Source organism: Danio rerio, chromosome 22 (genome assembly GCF_052040795.2).
Source record: "Danio rerio strain M-AB ecotype USA chromosome 22, GRCz13ab, whole genome shotgun sequence".
Taxonomy (NCBI): Eukaryota; Metazoa; Chordata; class Actinopteri; order Cypriniformes; family Danionidae; genus Danio; species Danio rerio.
In genome coordinates, this window is record NC_141042.1 from 10,945,001 (window position 1) to 10,968,234 (window position 23,234).

The following is a 23,234-nucleotide window of genomic DNA, read 5'->3' on the forward strand; positions in this document are numbered from 1 at the left end:
ATGGAAAAGATCAAATAAATCAGTTATTAGAAATAAGTTTTAAAACTATTATGCTAAGAAATGTGTTGAAACAATATTACCAGAACAGAACAAAAAATTGGGGAAAAAAATAAACAGGGCCGCTAATAATTCAGGGGGGCTAATAATTCTGACTTCAACTGTATGTATACAAATTGCAATCATTTAGAAATAAGATTTTGTGGGCATTCCAGTAAAAATCACGAGCTTTTAACAATTAACCATGCAGCACTACAACATACCTCTAGGTTTTCCACAAGAGACAACTCATTATGGCTGAGATCCAGGAATTCCACTTCAGGAATTAATTTCTATGAAGAAAAACAATGACTTAGGCACTTCATTCATTTAAAGTCCATCAATTAAAAAGGTATTTGATATACAGTAGTCTAACGCACCACAGACTCGTCTATGCAGCGGATGTAGTTTCGGCTCATGTCCAGAGTGGTGAGCATCTTCCATGTGGGAATGATAGCTGTGACGGGACAGTCTGTATCCACTCCCTCTGGCTCCCACTGTGCAAATTCAGACGCTTCCGGAACTAAGATTTCCTGTTGAAGAGAGAGCAAATATTGTTATAAACAGCTATCAGTGCCAGTGGAAAAGGATGAGGCGTTTGTAGGTTTTAAGATGAAACAAATAGCTGAAAACTAACAAATAAAGATGATATTTTAATAAAGCCCAAAACATTTGTAGCTACAGTGAAATGGTTGTGAAGTGTGAGTTTTTCAGTAGGACTCTTTTGTCCTTTACAAATGCAAAGCAATTAAAACCACAACTAAAGACAAACTTTTTAATCAGATTAAGAAACCATTTTGTTTTCATGAGACGCTCTACTGAACCATCAGATTAAAAGACGTGTTGATTGTTTCCAGATAAAGCAAAGCAAAAGCTAAACCCCAAAACCATGCACTTTTGTTTCTGCATTTTGAGATGTTGAGATTTTGAGGTTTAAAGACATTAATTTGCTTATTTGTTTTACATAAAACGAAACAAAAACAAAATTTCGTTATAATACCTTTATTTTTCTTATCTATGCTTGTTTGTTGAAATGTGTTACTGACTTAAGATAAAAAAAATCCTTGTTGCACCTAAAATATGTTACTTTCTACGACTTGCTTTCACATTTTTTGTTTTTCTTCAAAAACAACAGCAAAACAAAATGTAAGCTTTTAGCAAACCATTATTCTGTTTGTAGAGAAACTCTGAGAAAACCTTTTAAGGCGTTTACTGTTTTTAAAACGTAATAAATAATAATAATAATAATAATTTACAAATACAAAACTGTTAAAGTCGTATTATCTTGGTTAAACCATCCAGTTTTGTTTTTTGAGAATTCATTTTGACATTCAAAAACCTGATTTAGAATTTAACCTGTGATCTAGGGTTGGGTCGATAAACGATGCAATCGTCCTTTGCCGATGGCCGATAGACATAACGATGCTAAGCTGGCATCGCAATCTTCCACCCCAAACCCAATCAGAGCAGCAACCTGCTCGCGAAAAATACACACTTAGGCCCCGTTTACACTAATGAATCTTAGTTTTATAATGGCATTTTAGAACGAAAATGATTCAGGTCCACACTGGCGTTTCATCTAGCACGGCTCTACTTTCACACTATACCACTGATAACGCACATCATGTGACCACACACACACAAAGAGGCATGCGTTGCAGCATATGCGCATGTTAAGGTAGGGCGATATTGACCAATTTGGCATCGTACGATGTCTAATGTGAAACATCGCGATGGACAATGCCATCGTCATCGTAGGCGGGGGGTGGGGTGGTTTTTAAATATCAATTAATTCATAACAAATTAATTAATTGTAGCCTACCGCTTTCACTACCTGACCCACATGGTCTTTGCTTTACCCATAACCAAACCATAAATAAATAAAGTTACAAACAAATGACCACCTGTCAATCACTTTTTTCCCGCAGGACTCGTGATAGGCAGTGATCTGTGTCGTTCTAATGGCTTTTCCCACAGCTGATGGAGGAGACGAGAGTTCGGTTGGAGTTCACTGTAGTGCTTACATTTTCATTGCTTTCACTGCAAAATCCTCACCGTGTGCGTGGATTTAGGAGACATTTATGCAGAATGCATCTTTGCACCTAAAAACGCCAAACGCAGCACTCAGGAACAGATTAAAACTGTTATGTGAACTTTCTGAAGTCAAAAGCCTGCAATACTTGCCCCGCCTTTGTGCTCTTCCTATGTTCCTATGCTCTAACTGAACGTGAATGATTGGTTAATATCAGCTGTCAATCACTCAGTCAATGCCTTCTGCCTTCAGATGACAGGAGCTACAAACGCGAAAATGTAAAGCACTAAAGTTGAGAGAATGAAAATAACACTGACAGATTTACCTACAGTTACTAATAATGGCACATCTTATCAGTGATCATGTGCTAAATGTTAATCCACCATTTCAATTTTTTCAAGAGTGGATAAAAGGCTTCCAGTGGTTCAAGTCTGCTATGAAAATGACTAAAGCCATTCACTGTAAAGTCTGTAGGACAGGGTTTGCAGGTAACAGCGTTTGCCACTGAATCTACACATTTTATGTGCGAGAGGTGCTGTATAATCCTTCATTTCTTCCTAAGGAGCTATATGTAACATTTAACACACCTCATGAAAAGACCGGTATAGCTATTAAGATGAAATGAAAATAATAAGTTAAATATCAATATAAATTTGGAGCGGGGCAATGGATCGCGATGCCGGCTCAGAATTGTTAAGTTTGTCGGCCATCGGCGATTTACGATGGCATCATCTATCGGCACAACCCTAGCACATGTTTAAGCTCCAGGCAGTCAGAGGGTGCTTTGAGCACAAAACCCTAGAGAGCATTGCACGTCAGACAGTTTATCAAGGATGTCCGGCTGAACTGCGTCTCACTGTAGTTGTTAAACGTGATATTTAATTTTTCTTGTCTCTATCTAACGACTCTTTGGTCTATTGAATTTATCAGGTAACGTGTCACACCATCAGTACACTGCTTTAATCTTTCGCTTTCACGCTTGTACTTGGTAATTTATGTGAAAACCTCAGATACTGTTGGTTGGGCACCTTTTTACCAAGTTTGTTGACGCCATTATAACAACACAGATCTGTCCTGCAGAAAAAGTGATTGACAGGTGGTCATTTGTGTGTAACTTATCTTTATTTATTTATGATTTACTTATGGGTAAAACGAAGACCATGCAGGTCAGGTAGTTGAAACGGTATGCTACAAATGATGAATTTGTTATTAATTATTCAATTAATCATAAATAATTAATACACTGCTGCCTACAACGCTGATGCCATTGTCCATTGCAATGTTACACATTAGACATCATACGATGCCAAATTGGTCAACATCACGTAACTTTACCGTGATCTAACTTAAGCTGTGTTCACACTATGAGCGACTCACAGAAGCAAAGTAGCAAGCGACTGTGCATTTCAAGAGTGGGTGACTTCCAGCGACCTTCATCTAAGCAAGCGACAGCAACCATTGGCGACAAACTTTATGCAAATGAAAAGCAACTTTCTTGAGCAACAGCCAATAGGAGCACCAGTAGAGCTCACGTGACGCTCTCTCAGCTCCTCCAGAGGCTGGTTGTATTCTCTCTGTGCTGTAGAACTAAACAGACCAGCGTTTGCATCAGATAAATAGGCGCAATGACAAAGAACACACTTCTTTCCTGATCATCTTTGTAATTAAGTGTTCTATGGACTGATTCCACTTATATTTAGTGGTTTCTCTGAATGATGTTTATTTTCAGCGGCACTTAAACTCATTTGCTCTCTGTAAATATCACTATAAATGTTATCTAAGCAACCTTACAGTGTGGTTTAACTGTTTCAATTGCCACCCAGAGCAACAGGGAACCACAAAGTCGTTGCTAGTGTAAATGACGCATCAAAAAACTACTTTCTGAGGAAATAGGCTCATTTTACAACTTTACTAGTGTTCAAGAATTGGGTTTTACCATTTTTTAATCCATTCAGACAATCTCTGAGTCTAGCGGTAACACTTTTAGCTTAGCATAGATCATAGAATTGGATTAGACCGTTAGCATCTCACTCTAAACAAAAAAAAAACGTTAATAATTTCTCTCAATTATTCGTTCATTCATTCATTTTCTTTTCGGCTTAATCAGGGGTCAAAATGAACCGCAAACTTATCTGGCACATGTTTTACACACCGGATGCCTTTCCATCTGCAACCCATCACTGGGAAACACCCATACACTCTCATTCACACTCATTCACCACAAACAATTTAGCTTACCCAATTCACCTATAGCGCATGTGTTTTGACTATGGGGGAAACCCACGCTAACTCCGGGAGAACATGCAAACTCCACACAGAAATGCCAACTGACCCAGATGAAGCTCAAACCAGCAACCTTCTTGCTGTGAGGCGACAGCACTACCCACTTCGCCACCGGTTCTCTTATTTAAAGCTTGACACTTCTTTAGCAGTTACATCACACATTAAAAGTGACAGAACCGTCTCCAATACCTTCATGCTATTGGCTGACAGGTGAATGCTGAGAGTGGCCAGTGTGGGCTTCAGTGAAGGAAGACCTCTGATCTGTCCAGCGTCGCAATCGCTGATCTGAAAAATAAAAAGATAAACTTCAGAAACGCAATTGGAGATCATCAGTCGAACCCAAAACCCCATCAAGAGTGTCTCCACCTCGATCTGGAGCAGCGCTTTAAAGATGGAAAGGTCAAAGAGAAGACTCTGCTCCTCGATGTTACTCGTCCCCACTGTGCTTTTCTTTCCAGGAATCTGAATTGACAGATCACATACATGAAAATGTGGACACCATTTATATATATCAGATTTCAAATTCAGATTTCAACGATTTATTAAATGAAACAGGAAAAGACTTAATAAATTGACACTGACTTGCCCCATCTACAAACCATTGTCATATTGATGATCTGTGTTTTATCTAGAATAATCTGTTAAGAAAACAACCTTTACCCCCTTTTTTCATTATTTTTTATTCTGTTTTTTTGTTTTGTTGTTGTTGTTTTTCTTTTAAATTGAAAACAAAGATGTAAAATGATTGTGATGTATTATAATGTCCCATTTTTGGTATACCTTAATAAACAGATTGTAAAAAAAGGAAGAAAAGAAATAAATAGCATACATTTAGCCGATATCAAAAAGTCAACTCCAACAGTGATCAAATCGAATACCTTGAGGTATTTGAGGCGGCAGGTGAAGTCCAGGATGTGTCCGAGATCTGCTTTGGCGTCTCCGTTGGCACAGGTGGGTTTGGCGAGTCTGAGCTGCTGTGTGACGGCGTAAAGCTGGAGAGGCTTAAGGAGAAACACCTCGCCTGCAGCCAACAACTGCTCACCTAAAAGACAAAACAGAAGATTCCAGATCAAAAATAGAGAACATTTCCCTTTTTTTTAAGTTTAGAAATACTGTAATCTTAAGTAAGTGTAATGTAAATCTATTGTAATTAAAATTACCCCATAATTTACTCGCCCTTAAATCATCCTCTGTGTATATAACTGTTTTTTTTTTTTGGTCAGACGAACACAGAGATGAATCAGACGGATCAGACGGAGTTGTTTTAAATATTACCCTGGCTTTACCATGCTAGTGTTGGGACAGTGGTGTTTATTTTGAAGATTCCAAAAGGGCATAAATCCATTGTCAAACTAACCCATACGCCGCCAGGGGGTTAACGCATGTCTTATGAAGCGAATTAATGTCTTTTTATACCAGAAATATTTGTAATTTTGAAATTATATACTACAATCACTGATGTATGACACAAGACATATTTGTACGCATCTTGCAGGAATAATAATGTTATAGATTTGCTTTATAACACTATACAGTGCAATACTCTTACGCTGCGTGTCCATCGAAGCGTTTTTGCAGTGCAGAAATGCGAACGCTGTTATAATAATGAGCTCTTCTCCAACTGATAAAGATTTTTAAATGCAGAGCAATCAGCACTGAGCGAGATGTTTTAAAATGGTGGCATTTCCATTGACAACTAAAGAAAAAGAAAATCACATACACACAGAGGATGGCTTGAGTTTAGGTAAATTATGGGGTAATTTTCATTTTTAGGTGAACTACTTCTTTAAACGCTCAAAATGTGAAGGATTTTTAGTTGTGGCTGGGCAGGGGTTGTGTGACGTCAGAAGCATGGCCATTTTAACATCCATTATCCCAAATGTTTGAAAAGGAAGCACATAAGTCAGCAAAATATACTGTTCAAGATTTTTTTTTTAATATTAGACTTTACAGACCTGAAACTTGCCTATAGCAATCAATAGCATCATTGTTGCTCTTATAGTTGTGTAAGTTGCTTCCTTGTCCTCATTTGTGATTCGCTTTGGATAAAAGCGTCTGCTAAATAACTAAATGTAAATGTAATGTTAATTAGAATTGTGCCTTTAACATGTTCCAAGCTAAACCGGAGAACATTTCCAGCAGTTGAACCAAATCATCAGACTTTTTTTTGAGAATTGGAAAAACTTTGAAACATTGTAACGTTGCAATATTCTAGAATTCACAGATATGGAATGACCTACTTCTCTTGACTTCTCTTGTCTGAAAGGGTTGTGGAAGTGTTCTCTAATTTTGGTCAGCTTTTAATATTAATATTAATAAATATCTAATTTAAATACTTTATAATGTGTTTCAGAAATAAGTTTAGAGAAACTGAGGTATCAAGCCTGTTAAAGTGACTTCAAGCAGGACAAAACAGTGACCTGGAAATGTAGGTCAAATGTGAAGAAATGTTCTCTTTTGCTCGCCGCTGTATTTCAAATTGAATTAGAATGCAAATTAATGCATGACAAATAATGAATATTTAAATTTAGTCTGATATACTTCTAGCATAATCAGAAAATGAAACTGGTGGGACTACTGATGATTTTTTCAGTCTTTAGCCAGTACTTCTTAATGTTACACAATTCAAGTTTGTAATAAGTCCAGGAACGAGCAATAACAGACCGTTATGAAAGAGCTCCTCGGCCAGTGCAGCAGCAATGCCATTGATTTCCTGAAAGAGAGAGGAAAAAAAAATAAGTTAGATGCGCTCATAATAGACCTTATTCAAGTGTGTGTGTGTGTGTATAATATATATATATATATATAATATATATATATATATATATATATAATATATATATATATATATATATATATATATATATATATATATAATATATAATATATATATATATATATATATATATATATATATATATATATATATATAATATATAATATATATATATATATATATATATATATATATATATATATATATATATATATATATATATATATATATATATATATATATATATATAAAAAAAAAATCCCCATTTCAGACATTCATACTTTATCAATTAAACTGTCTAAAGTTAGAATCTGCACAAATCTGAGCTGCAATGTCTCCACATTGAGCTTTAATGAGCTGCATGTGCTTCTCAAAGTCATTTCCTGAAAGATCTAGCCGTCGAAAATGCAGAAATGATCTCCCTTTGCCTGATTTCCTCCTTAGTTTTTAAAATGGGGTTTCTTTTATGATTTTAAATGCACACGTGTTTACAGATAAATCAATGTAAACATTCAATTAAACCATGAAATAAATCTTACAATGTGTTTAAATTAAACACAAAAATGGTCTTGAAATATGGGCAATTCTTTATGTTATCCTCTATTTACCAACATTATTAAAGATCCCATATAATAACATTTAATTAAAACAGGGTAAAAACAGAAACCAGAGAGTGAAATTCAGTAACTTTCATGACCTATTTTAATGCTCTTTCCATACATGTTAAGACCTCATCGCCTTTTTAGGTTTCACCTGGTAACATTTTAACATTTTGTATGATTACTAAGTACTTATTGTAAGAAACTAATCCTAAACTAAAACATTATTCATATACTGAATAAAAATGCTAATTGGCACCAATAGAACTGCAGGAATTTACTGATTTCATAAACTACGCAGCGCCCTAATATTCAGATAAAATTCAGGCAAACCTTGGCATACAACTACACAATTTAGAATCAAAAATGATACTACATTTTTACATTGTACAGAAGCATTTAATATTTTTTAAGAGCCTTAAATTTCTCTCAAATTGATTCATCAAGTTTTAATACTTTTTAAGACCCCACGGACACCCAGTAAAAGTAGCCAAAAAAAAAAAAAGTGCTGAAAAGTTTACGTTTACTTACCAGGCTCAAATATTTGCTTGAGATTTAATAGTGTATTAAACTAAAAACTAAAATTGAACATTGATGATTATAGTATGAATTAGCATGTTGCTTGAATGGTTAGTATGTTTGTTAATATTGATGTATTGTTAGCATGACCTGGTATGTTTTTACAATGGAAGTCTATGGGACAGTTGCTAGGGTGCCATAAGTGGTTGTTAGGGTGTGGCTAGTAAGTTGAAAGGTCATCAGTGACTGGCAGATTGGTAGTCTGAGTTATAGGTTCAGGACACCCCGGAGAACTTTTTTTTTTAATATTAACAGATATGTGTGTGTTGAGCATCAGTTAAGACAATGTTAGCACCTGTCAGCTTTAATTGTGGGGAAACTGGATAATTTTGAGCTTTTGTCAGCTAATTTCAGCTTCCGGGTTTAAAATGATTTTTGGGGCGGGATCAAAATCGGCGACGTAGCGCAGAACTGCAAGTGCAATGACGACGCGTCGGTTTCTCATTATTATTCATAGCGAAGTTTTCTTATCCTATGAGAAGAGCCGGCTGCTTAATTATTCATGAGACCTGCCAGACCTGCCAGAGTCAAGCCCGAGCTGAGAGACACGGAAACCACGGCACAGTATTTAGCCGTTCATGAAGGCTCATATGCTTTTGATTCCATGATCCACAGGGTTTGTTGCATGTTTTCCCCCGCGATCTTGTCAGGGCCGATCATACAGCAAAGCTGTGTGTGTGCTGCTAGCATTTTTGTCGGGAGAGCAGCACGACAACTGGAGAATGGCGGACGCTGTCTTTTAGCAGGAGTTCGTTCACATTCAGACACATCACTGTGCTGCTGTGTTTGCCTAAATCCTCCAGATTACCAGCAGGGCTAATGGGTAAAATAGACAGGTCAGGAGACCTGCTGCACTGAGTCTGCTGGATACGGGGATTGAGGGAGAAGTCCTCATTTATAGTGTTTACATGAACACACATCTTTATAATGATATAAATTGTGGTTATGTGTATATGAAATTACGAATAACAAATGTAGCAAGGCATTAAATCACTGTTCATTTCTTTGCATTTTAACTTTGTAAACTATAAACTCATGCGTCTCCTCATGGTTTGTCTCATTTTGTGAGCTAACTGACAACAACAGTTGTTCGCTCACCTTCTCCCCTGCTGGCTACGCCCATTCCTGTCCGATGCTTGCGGAGCTCTACGCCCATTAATCATGCATCTTTTGAAAAAAATTCTGAAGTAGACTTTAACCGAAAGTGGGGGGTGTCATGGACCTTTCAATAAGCCTAACCATATGTCTGTATGACAGTCTGTTGCAAAGTTATGAGGTAATAAAATTTGGTCCAACGTTAAGTCAATCAGATTTTTTCCAAAAAAAAAAATCCGAGTTGGTGTCAAATGTAGAGCAAACCGAGTTGAAGCAGTTGGGAGGTTTGGAGTAAGTTTGGTGATTGTAGTATGAACGGTTTAGGAGGAGATGCATATAAAAATGATTCTCAGAAGAAGAATTATAAGTTTATGTAGTGAGCAATTCTGTGCAATTGTCAACCTTGCCATGAAAAAAATAAGTTTTCACCAAAATACGGAATCTGTTTCAAGGTTTTTTGGGCAAGCAAGTATTTTACAGTTCTTTAGAAATACTCAAAACTGCATCTGTCAATGTTTTTAAACTATTATATTTGATTTACCAAAGTCACACAAGTGGCAATTTCAAATCTGTCACATCCATAATGGCGAGATGTCACATCCATAACAACACTTTTTCCTCATGAATGTGAAAATATTTTAAAAAATCAAACCAATTATTTTTGTTCTATAGAGAGCCAACTCTTATCCTTTAGATTATCATGATTTCTTTTGGGTTTTGCAGTTTAACTTACAGAATTTCTACAGAGCATGTTGAATACTGTAAACCCACAGACTTTGTTTGTCACATCCATAATGCATGTTTATTTTCCTCATTTCAAATACAAAACATGTTTACAGATTGATTTTTTTGCTCCTATAACTCTGTGGTCAGTTGTTCTGGAAAAGAAAAACAAATGTTTCAATATAATGTTAACATCTACTTTCTATGCGAATTTATGTTTTGAGTTTTTACTGCAAATGTCACATCCATAACGCTGGAATTGCTCAGTATTAAAGTATGTTGGCTTTCTCAAGCCACCATAATTACATTTAAATCTATATATGTATCTAAAGTGCCAATAGAGAACAAATGAACACACATAAAGCACTTCTCCCCTCCAAAACAACTCAGTCGGGTCATATGCCCTATCCAGACAAAAGCCTTTCAGAGATCAATATCAATACCACTACTGTCAGCGGCGAAACATTGCTTACAGCCAAATAACAGAGCCGGCAGTTCCTAGAACCAATTATATGAGAGAACGCAGTTCTGCTCGACTCATCTTTCAGATCAAGAGTCACATATAATTGTAGTGATGATGTACACACATTCGCCAGTTAATTTTTAACCAGCATGTGACCTGAAATGAAGCACAGGAATGTTCAGACACAAAGCACTGAAAAACTTACATATAAGTGAAAGAGCAAGAAGTTTGACAGGACTTTGGGGGTTGTGGCAGGGAATCTGCTGAGAAGTGTTTGCAGATAAACTTCCAGCTCCTTTTGCCGCTTCTCCACGAGACTCTTGGAATTTTTGCCGATGATCTTCTTGGGCGGCAACAGATGTTTATCGATCTTCTTCTCCACGGTCAGCTGAAGTCAACAACATTTAATCAGCCAGTGAACTATGAACAGACTGTCAATATCTGAGGTCTGATCTGGCTTTTAGGCAGTGCAGACGTAGCTCACCTTTTCGTGCAATTCGTGAAAGTCACTGTAACGGTGTTTGACGCTCCAGCTGTGATCCCCAACCTTCACTTCAATGATGTAAACCTGAAAAACAATATATTTTTGTTTACACACAAACATATTTACATTTTTTATGCAATTAATGCGAAGAAAAAAAATCTTTATATCCATTAATGAGCATTTTAAAGTTAGAAATCCAACATGTCCACTTTAATGATTAGCATAATACATATTGTGCCTTATGCAAATTAGCATACAAATAATAATAGTGGCCTTTGACACCACACGAACCGTTATCGCTAATAATCGTTCACGTGCCTGTTAAAAATTAATCAGGTTATCTCCAAACACTGAAATGATCCCGGGATTACACAAAAATAAGGACATTTTAATTTATTGTTAGCAAACATTCACTCTTATGCAACACATATTCCCTCAGTAAACCGTTTCCTTTTATAAACTGAGCAACTGCATTAACCAACAAAATATACGACTATACAATCAAATTGACAATAAAAGCAATTTTTAAACATTTTATTACAATTTTAACAATAAACAACGAGTCTAATCAGTAAACCCGACCCAAATGAAGCGCCTCAGACTGACCGTGTAATTCTCCACCAGCTCGGATCCGACGATGCGGACTTGTTTATCCGCGCTTTGCTCTGTCGGAAGCGGCGCGTCCATCTTCACTTCGGCGTGAAATTGAGCGCGGCGCGATGAAAAATGCAGATCTAGCTGTCATGAAGCGCCTCCATCTTTGTTGTGGTTTAACGGGGAGAAAATAAGCACCGCCTTCTCGTGTTTCAGCCGCCGCGGAGCTCACAGATACGGGGAGATTTATCGCCCTCTGCCGCGTGAGAGCTTTACTACCAACGTTTGTATTATTATCAATATGAATACGTTTTTGCAGTCTATGAGTAGAACAAATACAATTATATACATAGAGATAAATAAAACATAAATATATAATAAATAGCGCAGAAATATACCGGGGTAACATAAACAACAATGTAGGCCTACACAAAGGAGAAGAGATATTGGTCAAGGGCAACTCTGAACAAACCAAATAAACCTTTAGAGCCACAATCTTTTTTGTTTAATATGAAGCTTGCTCAGTGGATAGCACTGTTGCCTCACAGCTAGAAATTCACTGGTTCGAGTCCCAGCTGAGCCAGCTGGCATTTCTGTGTGGAGTTTGCATGTGCTCCCCATGTTTGAATGGGTTTTTTTTTCTGGGTGCTCCATTATCACCACAGCCCAACAGGCAATGAGTGAATTGGGTAAGTTAAATTGTCGGTAGTGTGTATGTGTTTGTGAATGACTGTGTATGGGTGTTTCCTAATAGAGGAAAGGGCATCCACTGCATATGCTGGAAAAGTTGGCGGTTGATTCTGCTGTGGCGACCTCTAAAATAGAGACTAAGCTGAAGGACAATGAATGAAACTTGGCTAAAAGAAAACATATGTACACTTTTCCCAATTTTTCTCTTAAATGGTTGATCAACCCCCAAAAATATTAATATATAAGATATAAGAGTAAACACCGAAAGATTTGACCAAAATCTATCTGTGTTTAGCACTGCCAAAACAAGCGGATGAAATCTTGGTTTGTAGAGTAAAAAAAGAGCATTTCTAGCCCACTAAAAAGGTATATTTACATAGTCTGCAGTTTGAGTTTACAGAACTTATTGTAATATTTCAGCAACCACTTTGAGGTTATTTGAGCTGAGTGGCATGTTGTGTTATCCTGCTTGAAGTAGACTTCACAAAATGGACAACGATGCAGTCATAAACAAATGGTGGTCAGCAACAATATTCAAGTGTTTAAATGGTGCTCATTTAATGCAAGGGTGCCCAACTATCACCATTACACCACCAGCAGCAGCCTGAGCCTGCATTTCAGTTAATGTTTATATTTTAGTTTTTAAATACTCATATAAGCCCACCAGCATAGATGACAGAAATCAAAATACTTTGTTTCGTTACAAAAAGGCAGCTCGTTAAAATTACTACCTCAAAGTCTGACCAAGGAATTTGAAAATTGAATCCATTTGAATGATTTACCAACCAGCAAAGCACAAACAGTGCTCTAATTTTCATTCAGTTCTTCAATTGGACTATATTAGTGTACTATAATAGTGATAGTGATATAGTAATAGTACTATAATTAGTGGACTATAATAGTGACTGAGGGTATAGACGGTGAGCATAGACACAGAACTAGCACTAGTTATACTTTGGTCATTTTTGATGATTATTTTGATGAATATAGTCTGGATCCCCATTTATTTTCTATGGCGGTCACTTTTGAACACAAGTGTAACAAGGTTAATTAGTACACTCAAAATTCAATAAAAGAGGTGATCATGACTTTTATATGTTCAGGTGCATAGTGTGAAGGATATCTGAGGCCTTGAGGCAGTCAGATGTGAAACACAATATTTATGAGGGTTTTTAAGTTGTAAATCGGTCAGATTTGACCCCAACACGACAGGAAGGTTAAAGGAATAGTTCACCCAAAACTGAAAATTCGATCTCCGTTTTCTCTCCTTTCTTCATTCGTTCATTCTTCTCTTAAACACAAAAGAATATATTTTAAAGAAAGCTGGAAACTTGTAACCACTGACTTCCATAGTATTTTATTTTTCGTACAATGGAAGTAAATGGTTACAGGTTTGCAGTTTTCTTTGAAATTTCTTCTTTTGTGTATAAAAGAAAAAAGAAAATCACAAAGGATTGGAAACACTTGAGAGTGACTCAACTCCTCTTAAATCATCTTTCATCACTATTCATCATGGATTAGTTTTTAAATTCAGCAGATCACTACATCTACATGCATAAAGGCACCGAGTTCTAACCATATAATAGGCTGACTAAATATTTGGATTAACAAAGCTGAATAACAGGTGTACCTAATAAAGTGGCCTGTGAGTGTATATAATATAGGCTACGATTAGTGGCCTCTTTTTGTGTTCATATCAGAGCTAAGTATATTTAACATATGTTTTACGCAGCGGATGCCCTTCCTGTTGCAACCCATCTCTGGGAAACATCCATACACACTCATTCACTACGGACAATTAGCCTACCCAATTCACCTCTACCGCATGTTTTTAGACTGTGGGGGAAACCAGAGCACCCGGAGGAAACCCACACTAACGCAGGGAGAACATGCAAACTCCACACAGAAACGCCAACTGACCCAGTCGAGGCTCGAACCAGTGACCTTCTTGCTGTGAGGCGACAGCACTACCTACTGCGCCACCGTGTCACCCAAACAATAATATGTTAAATTAAATTAAATAACTTAAGTATTAAATATTTTCAGTATCAAATTGTAACAACTCTGTAAATCTGATTGTGTGTTTGTGTTTGGTATGTCTGTCTATCTATCTGTCTGTCTATCTATCTATCTGTTTGTCTATCTATCTATCTATCTATCTATCTATCTATCTATCTATCTATCTATCTATCTATCTGTTTGTATATCTATCTGTCTGTCTGTCTGTCCAGAGTTCATGCATTCACTCACTCGTGTAATTACTATGTATTAAATGCATTCACTCGTTCACTTATTTATTTATTCGTGTCAGGCTGTCTTGTGAAGGCGACCATCTTTTCCGCGGCTCGTCAAGCTCGCTGGTTTCATACAGAAAGGCAGTGCTTTGCTCATCATTAATGTTTAAGGAAGTGCCCTTTCCTCCTCTTTGTTTGTTATTCAAAGGTTATTCGAGGCGGGTCGAATAGAAGAAATGTCACTTTTTCCAGCACAATGAAAGTCTGTGTCTGCGAACCGCTTGGTCACCATAACTAAGCATTTTACTGTTTATTATTTATTTTCCGAAATAGCAATCGTTCAAGCGGTTTGCGTATTCGATAAAGCGGTAAATGCCACATCGTCGGAAAATCTTAGTCAGGCATGGATTGATAAACAGGAAATTAACTTGCATGCATCTTTAGTGCATTTCATATCTTAAAAAGGAAAACGAGAGAGCGTTTTCGTATTTAGCCTAAAGGTAACCTGAGAAACAAACAGACTAAATAGAGAACTGCTCGCCCATAAGTCAGCCATTAGTTTGTTGTCCTCACATCTTTCACATACATCACGTATTCACTCTCTTTGTCGTTATAACGTTCCTCAACTGATCTCGAGGCAGTTTATCTGCCTCGTCCATATGTTAAAGCGACGGATTATAGCAGCGAAAACTGATCCTGAAACAGCAACGGCGAAGACGCCCAAAGAAAGAACCATTCCGAGCGTGGAGGGGGGAACGCTTTGAAATGTGAAAAAACGGCGTTGCAGCCGCACCTCGAGTAAAAACTGTTTTTTTTTTTGTTTGAATATGTAGAAAACAATATCTATATGTAATATAAAATTTATTTAGTTACACAAAATAGTGCTCATATTTCAAATTATTAACACCAAAGGAAAAATACACCCCCCCATCTCTACGAAACAGTTCGAAGCGCCCCAACTGTATAAATATGACACCAGACGCGGATTCCAGTAGATGTCAACTGTCACTTCGAGACCAACGTTAGTCACCGACGAAGAGAAGACGTAGTTTGTTGGCACTTAACCAAAGTAAACAAACTACAAACATATTTTTCCACTTCTTAGACATTTAGACAAGGACTCTAGCACTTAATCTGAGGCAAAATAGACACTAGTTACTCGGAAAAGCTGAAGAGGGGTGTGACTGATCTCAGATCAGAGCCACACGAGCGTCAAGCTGCCTATACAGAGGGCACTGCGCCAGGCTATGTGCCATCTAAAGCCAGTGACAAAGAAAAAATCGGAAAAGATAGTAAAAAGGTAGACGGCCGAGGGGGTGCATCGTGTAGATTGACACGAGTAACCAAACCCCAAAGCGAGGAGAAGAAACAGCCTTTGTTGCCCTCCAGATTATGTGAGAGTGCACTACAGCTGATGCTAGACTCTGAGAAAATGTGCGGAAGGGGCATGATATGCCAATGGGAGGTCTACAGCGGTGAAACCTCCGTCAAGGAGAGCGAAAAACTCAAGAGCGAGTCGAGGAGAAGCAACGGAGGTGCTAAACACAAGTGGCACAAATGGGGAAGGAGGCCAGCAAGAAGGACAGAAATGCGCAGACATCGAGCGAGATTATCTCGATGGTCTGGCACTCTGCTCTCATTGCGTCCTGCCAATGTTCAAGGCAACCGAGCGCCTGGCATGAGGGCGCCCAGGAACACCAACCAGTTCCTCATGCATGAGAAGTACCAGATGATGCACATGCGATCAGACTCAGTGGGCACCGACAGTGGCTCCGACTGCGAAATGGACTTCGCGGATATGGACTCGTACCTAGGCGTGCTGGAGAACGCTAGAGGCGCACTGTTGGACAGTCCAGACCAGCCTTCGCCACCCACATTTTATGCACGACAGATGAAGCAATGCCAGCCGTTTTCAGTCTTCGGCTTCGATCAAGACGAAAGCATGCAGTATTTCCCTTCGGAGGACGACGTCATGCAGAGCGAGGACTTCATGCAAAGGGACTTCAAAGAGTTCTGTGACAGTGTGGCGCCATGTATTTAGGCACCTGCCACAGGTAACACGTTTACATCATGGTTTTTCCAACTGTTAAGTCTGTTTGTTGCGATGTGAGGCATTGTTTTGTTTGTTTGTCCTGTGATGTGTTATGTGGAGGGGGGAGAAAAGGGTCCAAAGTAGGAGTGAGACCAACCAGCGAATCATCATCGAGATCATTTGAAGCACTCATGACAAAACACAACAGCGGTTTGTAATGCAAACTAAATCTTATGTGAATGTTTTTTCATAATAAATGATCATTTTGATACACATTGTCTATTTTTTATTATTATTATCATCACACCAATCAATGAATATTGACTTGCAAATGTAAGAATGACTTCATAGGAGATAATAATTCACGAACTTTACATGGTTTATCTTTGATTTGATGCTCAATAGGTTTTTATATCAATGGCACACTAATCCAAGTAGTTTGGGGTCATGAAAAGAGGAGATGCATTAACAAATAGGATGTCTGCACACTTTAAAAGCACCCTGCTGCATTTAACATACACACCCTTCTAATACACCAATCGTGAGTTATTAAGGAGATCTGACACAAGAACAATAGCAATACTCATGAGACGAGGTGTGTGTGCGCAGAGGAGCCTCTATATATCTCTATAACCTGCGTCACTAATTGAGTTTCCATTTTGAAGCTCACCAAGAGCCTTTCTTTATGACAATATATTGGTTAAATACAGAAATCTAAAGCTTTGAGATAAAAACAATGCAAAAAAAGCCTAAGATGAAGACTTTCTCATGAATAGAGCCCCGAGTGTTTTATCAACAGCGGTTCAGCCCCTTTCCTGTGCAGCTTGCCAGCTGAATGTCAGATAATTGTGGTGCAACTTCTTCAAGCCAAGCTTACAGGGTTGTGTGTTCAATCCCCTGGCTCCCTTTTCTAGCCCATTAACTGACGATAAAAGAAATAAACACTTCACTGAGATTGGAAAATAGACTTTGAGATGGATTTTCAGAGCGTTTGTGTGGAGCTGACAAAGCAGGGGTGTCTTGCAGTCTTCAAACGTTGAAAAATCTTGCAGAATTTATATAGACCTCATAAATTTTCATTTTCAATTCTTTCATAACAATTAAACACATTTTTCTTATATTCCCTTTTAATTTCATGTCTTAAAATGCACATTTTTTTTATAAAACATGAATAAAAATATTAATAAAAACCATTGTGACTATCATTGTGTAACAAATAACCTTTAAATCCGTTGCTTTATTTATACACATCCACGTTATAAAACTATTTGAGATTAAAGATGGTTTCTGCCAAGATTTCGCCGCTGTACATGTGTCGAATGAGGCAAAGCTGCTCTTTGACCAGAGCTTAAGGTGCTCAGATCAAAAGCGTCTTGTGCCTTGTTATCAAAGCTGCCAGAGGAGTTAATCAGCAAACAAAGCAGTTTAACACCAGACACAGTTTGTAATATGAGCATGATATAATAATTTAGACCATTGTTATAAAGGACGCACCCGTATATAATATAGCAGCGTGCAACAGGAGTGTCTTGCATCATTTTTATAATTACAGTGTAATTATTATGGCATCACATTAGTTCAATGACCTTACACTGATTCAGAAACTAAACAGAAAACGATTTGTTTCTTGATAGACGTATCAAAAATGACATTGTGGATGAGTAGTTCCTAACATAGTAAGCTGAAACTTTAAAATGAGGAAGATTCAAGGTCTGGGGAAGCAGAAGATCCTGATCATGTGAGATTGAGTGTTTGGAGGAGGGGGGAACAAGATAACAGCCAACAGTCAAGCCAAAATGCTAGTAAACATGAGGTTTTGCTGATAATATCTGACCTGGCTCTCCAGGCATGCCTTGTTCTCCTTTTTTTTTTGCATTTATAAATGTACTTTATAATTAATTTACATGATAAATTCTGAAAAATGTCAACATTAATTTAGCACATTTAAATTAGATACTCAATCCTCATGTTATTGTTTACGATTCATCTACATTATTCAATTAAAGACATGTAAACTTGTAAAACTTCAGAATGTTTAGGCTTCTGGTGGGATTTGCCTACATTAGCTGTATGGAAACACACTATTTTGCTGCCTGATGTTGCACATTGATATTTTAAAATCATATTACTGTCCTATTTGTAGCACAAATTGTTTTATAATTGTTTATAATCAGGTAAAGAATCACACATTCACAGAAAATACAGTAAACTCTAAAAACTTTACATGAATTCTGACATGCAAATACAATGGTGCGCTGTACCTTTAAATGGCAAAGAGCCTGTCTACAGTTGAAGGCTGGAGTGAATGTGTGTGTGTGTGTGTGTGTGTTTGTGGGGGATGGGTTCCTCTCAGAGGCCTTTGCTATAGAAACAAATCCGTGACCCGTGTTATAAACTTTGGGTGGAAGAGGTGCACAATCACGTTCTCTTTTACTCTCACAATGACATGTCATGACATGTAAGAGCAGAGGCATGTCAGCTTGACTCATAACTGTTTGACAGGCCGGGTGAGTTATCAATACTTTACGCAACTAGCTCAAAGGGAGAAAAAAAGCTAAACAAGAAAACAGAAACAGTGTTGTCACATTGCTAGCATCTTCGCCCCACCATATATTTGTCAGAGACTGTATTGCATTCGCATTTAAGTGTTTCGTATGAAAGACTTTCATCTTGCTAGCTCACAAGATCTATTTTCTAGCAATATAGTTGATAGGAGATTAAAATTGTATTGACTTAGTTTATTGTGATAAAAGATAGAAGGTGGCAATTATTTTAGGCTTGACTTGTCTCTTAGTAAATGTGGAACGAAATGCTACAGTGCTAACTGCTAATAAACTGCTAAGAATAACATCTTGAATGCAGCATTGCAGTTTTACTCTGCGCAGCACTTTGGTCCAAAAACATAATTGGCCCCCAAATCCAATTATTTTATATTTTATAACAGGCAAGTGTCAGTGCCAAAATATTTCCATCAATAAATTAAATATATTTTTTCCTCATCAACATGCTACAAACAGATACATTTTGCAGTAATGAATACAACTAAAATAGTATGAATGGTAAAAGGTATAATTACATTAAGCATGTTAAGTCGCTTTTCCAGAGATAGGTTGAGGCTGGAAGGGCATCCGCTGCGTAAAAACTTGCTGGATAAGTTGGCGGTTCATTCCGCTGTGGCGACCCCGGATTAATAAAGTGACTAAGCTGACAAGAAAATAAATGAATGAATGTTAAGTCGCAAAAAATTACATCTCATCCCTCCCAAAATTTCCCAATAATATCCTTAACTTGATTTCTTTTGGACTATATGTGCTACATTTGTCAAAACAAATATATATATATACAAATATATAATATATATGATAGATATGGGAGTCCTAAAGGGCAAAAAAACTTTGCAATTACTTCTCACATGCATACTGTGAGAGGTTTAAGGTGGCTTTGCATGAACAATTGACTCAAACTGCTATTACACCTCTCACTAAATGAAATAAAAAAAGACTGTAAACTGTTTAGCGTAAAAAACAGAGACAAATTGTCTGAAATGTTATATTTTATTAAAATGTTTTGGACAAATTTTGTTTGCAGCTAAAATTACAATAGTTTTGAGCTAAAGAAGTTACCAAAAGGCCTGATGAATCAATATGATACATAATAAATTCATAAAAACATCTATATGGTATGAAAAATGGGGGGATTTGTGGGATGATTTTTTACTTAATAAAATACACTATTATACACGTATAAAATGCTAAATAAACACTTTTAACAAAAAAGTTTTTTTTATTATTTGAAATTATTAATATGCATAATTTCAAAAATAGTTTTGGCACATTGGCACCCCATTGAATGGCACATTGTATTTTTCTAAAATAGCAACAAATGAGGAATTCCAACTCACTGCATCATCCTGTAACCTAAGAGTGCTTATTAAAACTTAAAGCATTTTAGCATTTAACCTGTTATGTGACAAGAATATTTTATGAGTGTATGGACATATTAGTGTTATATATTTTTGATATAAAGAGTAGTTTACCTTTTTAACTGTGGTAATTCACATAATAAATGTTATTAACAAATGCTAACGCTAAAGAACTAACTGCTAAAAACGAATCGAGCAAACAGCCAAGCAACTAAGTTTGAACAATATAAACAAAGAATTTTAGTATTTGCTCCCTTAGTTTACAAGATTTATTGTATGAGTATAGCTGTTTAAACAGAGAAATGGTCATTGGTTGTAGTTGTTAGCTAATCCTTTAGCTGTGATTTTGCACACAATAAATGTTGCATCAAATGTTAGCAATAACTGCTAATCAGCCACTGTATCTTGAATGCACTGTGAATCACTTTGCCTAACAGTGTCTGTCAAATATGCAAATGGAGATATAAATATGAATCACTTTAGAGTGTAAACATTCACATCACAAGAAGACATGCTTTTTAAAAATAGCAACAACCTTTAACAAGATTTATTTTATGAATAAAAATGTCAGGCTGTTTTTCCATCTTGGTCATATATGTTTTGGAAGGGTTTCAACCATTAAACAATGTTTTTCTGACCCGTTAACACTGACTAAAATGTGGCCAACCCCCTCTACAACCAGCTGTTACCAGAATGGAAGACCAGCTGAAACTAGCTTCATCAGCTTTCCTTTTTGTTTTTTAGCAGTCAGCGTTGAACGACCATATTATTATTTTGTGCATCACTAGCATTTAATTCAGTAGTCAGTATGACTTTTTTTCTGAGTATAAGCCTAGGCTTATATGTTTGTTTAATTTGAAAATATTCTTTAAAAAATAAGATTTATATTTATGTCTGAAGACTAAAGCTAGCAGTTAGTTAGCTGTGAATCTACTCACAAGAAAAGTAGCATCACATGCTACAGTGCTAACTGATAATGACCTTCTAAAAACCTAAGTCACTTTGGCTAACAGTATTTTTGCAAATGTAGATGTAAATGTGAATGACTTAGAGGAAAAATCAGCTTTTGTAGATTAGCAACAAGAGTGCTAACCTGTAATGCTAAATTGTTCTGTAACACAAGCAAAAAAAAAATTAAATACAAAGCATTATATTATAACCTGCTTGTTAACAAAACTAGTTGATAAAAGATTGGCTGTATAAATCATTCTTGATTTAGACCAGGGGAGCCCAAACTTGGTCCCTAATTTAGTTCCATCCCCAATTAAACACACCTGGACCAGCTAATCAAGCTCTTTCTAGGTATACTTGAAAATGTCAAACAGGTGTATTGAAGGAAGTTAGAGCTAAACTACGCTGGACTACGCCCTCCAGGACCAAGTTTGGACACCCCTGATTTAGACAGTAAATTAATGAGTGTAGCGGTGTATAATGCTAGCTCGCTAATGCATAGGATGAGTTTACGCTAATACGTTTTTCTTTTAAATCTGCATTTTAAAATAACATCGCTCATCGTCCAGACTGGAATGTTTACTGTGTTTAAAAAAACAATCTCTGTCCACACTATAATCCCTAAATACATAACCTTTGATGCTCACTGGACATGCACATATTTTGCTGATATTCATACTTGTGTATGAGAGGTGTTGACGAATCAGTGGACAATACAAAATTTTAAAGTCGGCAAGAAATGAAAGTTAACTTAGTCCTTTTGAACAGTTTCTGATATTAGAAAAAAAAAAGTAGGGTGGTGCCTGATTTTATCTTTTGGGAACCCATTAGATTGTTGAAAGATAGTCATTGCTAACAAAATGGAGGTCAATTCGAATGCCAGTTTTCGCTTAGCTGTAAATGATTACCATAGCTGTGTCTCAATTCAGAGGCTGCATCCTCCAAAGGATGCAGACTTCAAAGATGAGTTCTTCGAAGTCCACAAAGGCCGAACCAAGTTTTTTGAAATGAGACAATCTAGCCTACAGGCATTACCATAACAGCTAATAAGCGGTAATAAAATATGTAATGACTTTTTTTTCAGAGTGAGTATAAAATATTTTAAGGAATTTGAAGGCAAAACAATGTTTACAGAAGCTGGAAATATATTTCATTTGATCCATACATGTACACATACAAATGTAAACTGTCTAGAAGACATTTAGTAAGACATGTCATACTCTTTGTTTTTTAACGTGTTTAAATATCCAAGTAAAATAAACCTAATTCATACATTTAATCCCAACACAGGCTCATTCTGAAAACGTAGTCCTATATATGTTTCTGGGGATCACGAATTTTGTAGTCAGAGGTGCGTAGGGCTGCATTTCATTTTTTAAATGACCGCTAGGGGGCAGTATGACATTGTTCTTTTTCACGCTTACCAGCTGACCGCTTATCTCCGTGTGGACGGCTTTCCCGCTGCAATCAGTTTGTCCAGTTAGCTCGTCATGAACGTCGGCAGACTTGAGACACAGAAAGCGGGTAAGAAAAAGAGAACCAAAAAAAATGTAGTAAACAAGTAAATAACAGGGTAAGAATGTGGTAAAATCTGAAAATGTGGTAAAAATCAGACGAGGGCTTTTCTTTTCCTGGATTGCTTTTGAAAATCGTTGGTTGGGTTTAGGGAAGTGGCTGGGCGGGTCAATCGATAAAATTGGTATGGTTTAGGGAAGAAAGAGGGTGGGTCAGTCGATTGGTT

General features: G+C 36.9%; 2 protein-coding genes across 6 annotated transcripts in view; one reads left to right on the forward strand and one right to left on the reverse strand.

Moving 5' to 3' along the window:
• nisch (nischarin) overlaps nt 1-11,885 on the reverse strand; it is a 37,634-nt gene extending 25,749 nt beyond the window's left edge. For 3 of the 5 annotated variants that reach the window (XR_015521697.1, XR_015521698.1, XM_087303917.1), the window contains exons 1-9: nt 11,677-11,885; nt 11,071-11,154; nt 10,792-10,974; nt 7,016-7,064; nt 5,230-5,393; nt 4,718-4,813; nt 4,541-4,636; nt 417-569; nt 261-329 (exon numbers count right to left, since the gene is read on the reverse strand). Coding sequence is in view for 1 of the 5 variants with exons in the window: in XM_087303917.1 (XP_087160043.1) it covers nt 261-329; nt 417-569; nt 4,541-4,636; nt 4,718-4,813; nt 5,230-5,393; nt 7,016-7,064; nt 10,792-10,974; nt 11,071-11,154; nt 11,677-11,757 (975 nt within the window). In the remaining 4 variants the exon portion in view is untranslated. Of the gene's footprint in view, nt 1-260; nt 330-416; nt 570-4,540; nt 4,637-4,717; nt 4,814-5,229; nt 5,394-7,015; nt 7,065-10,791; nt 10,975-11,070; nt 11,155-11,676 lie in introns of those variants that run through there. The other 2 variants (XM_087303918.1, XR_015521699.1) reach the window with 2 other exon arrangements.
• Nucleotides 11,886-15,581: 3,696 nt separating this feature from the next.
• On the forward strand, nt 15,582-16,893 carry wu:fb55g09. Its single transcript, XM_087304007.1, has one exon. The coding sequence runs from the start codon at nt 16,003-16,005 to the stop codon at nt 16,627-16,629; it is 627 nt and encodes a 208-aa protein (XP_087160133.1). The 5' UTR covers nt 15,582-16,002; the 3' UTR covers nt 16,630-16,893.
• The last annotated feature ends 6,341 nt before the right edge of the window (nt 16,894-23,234 follow it).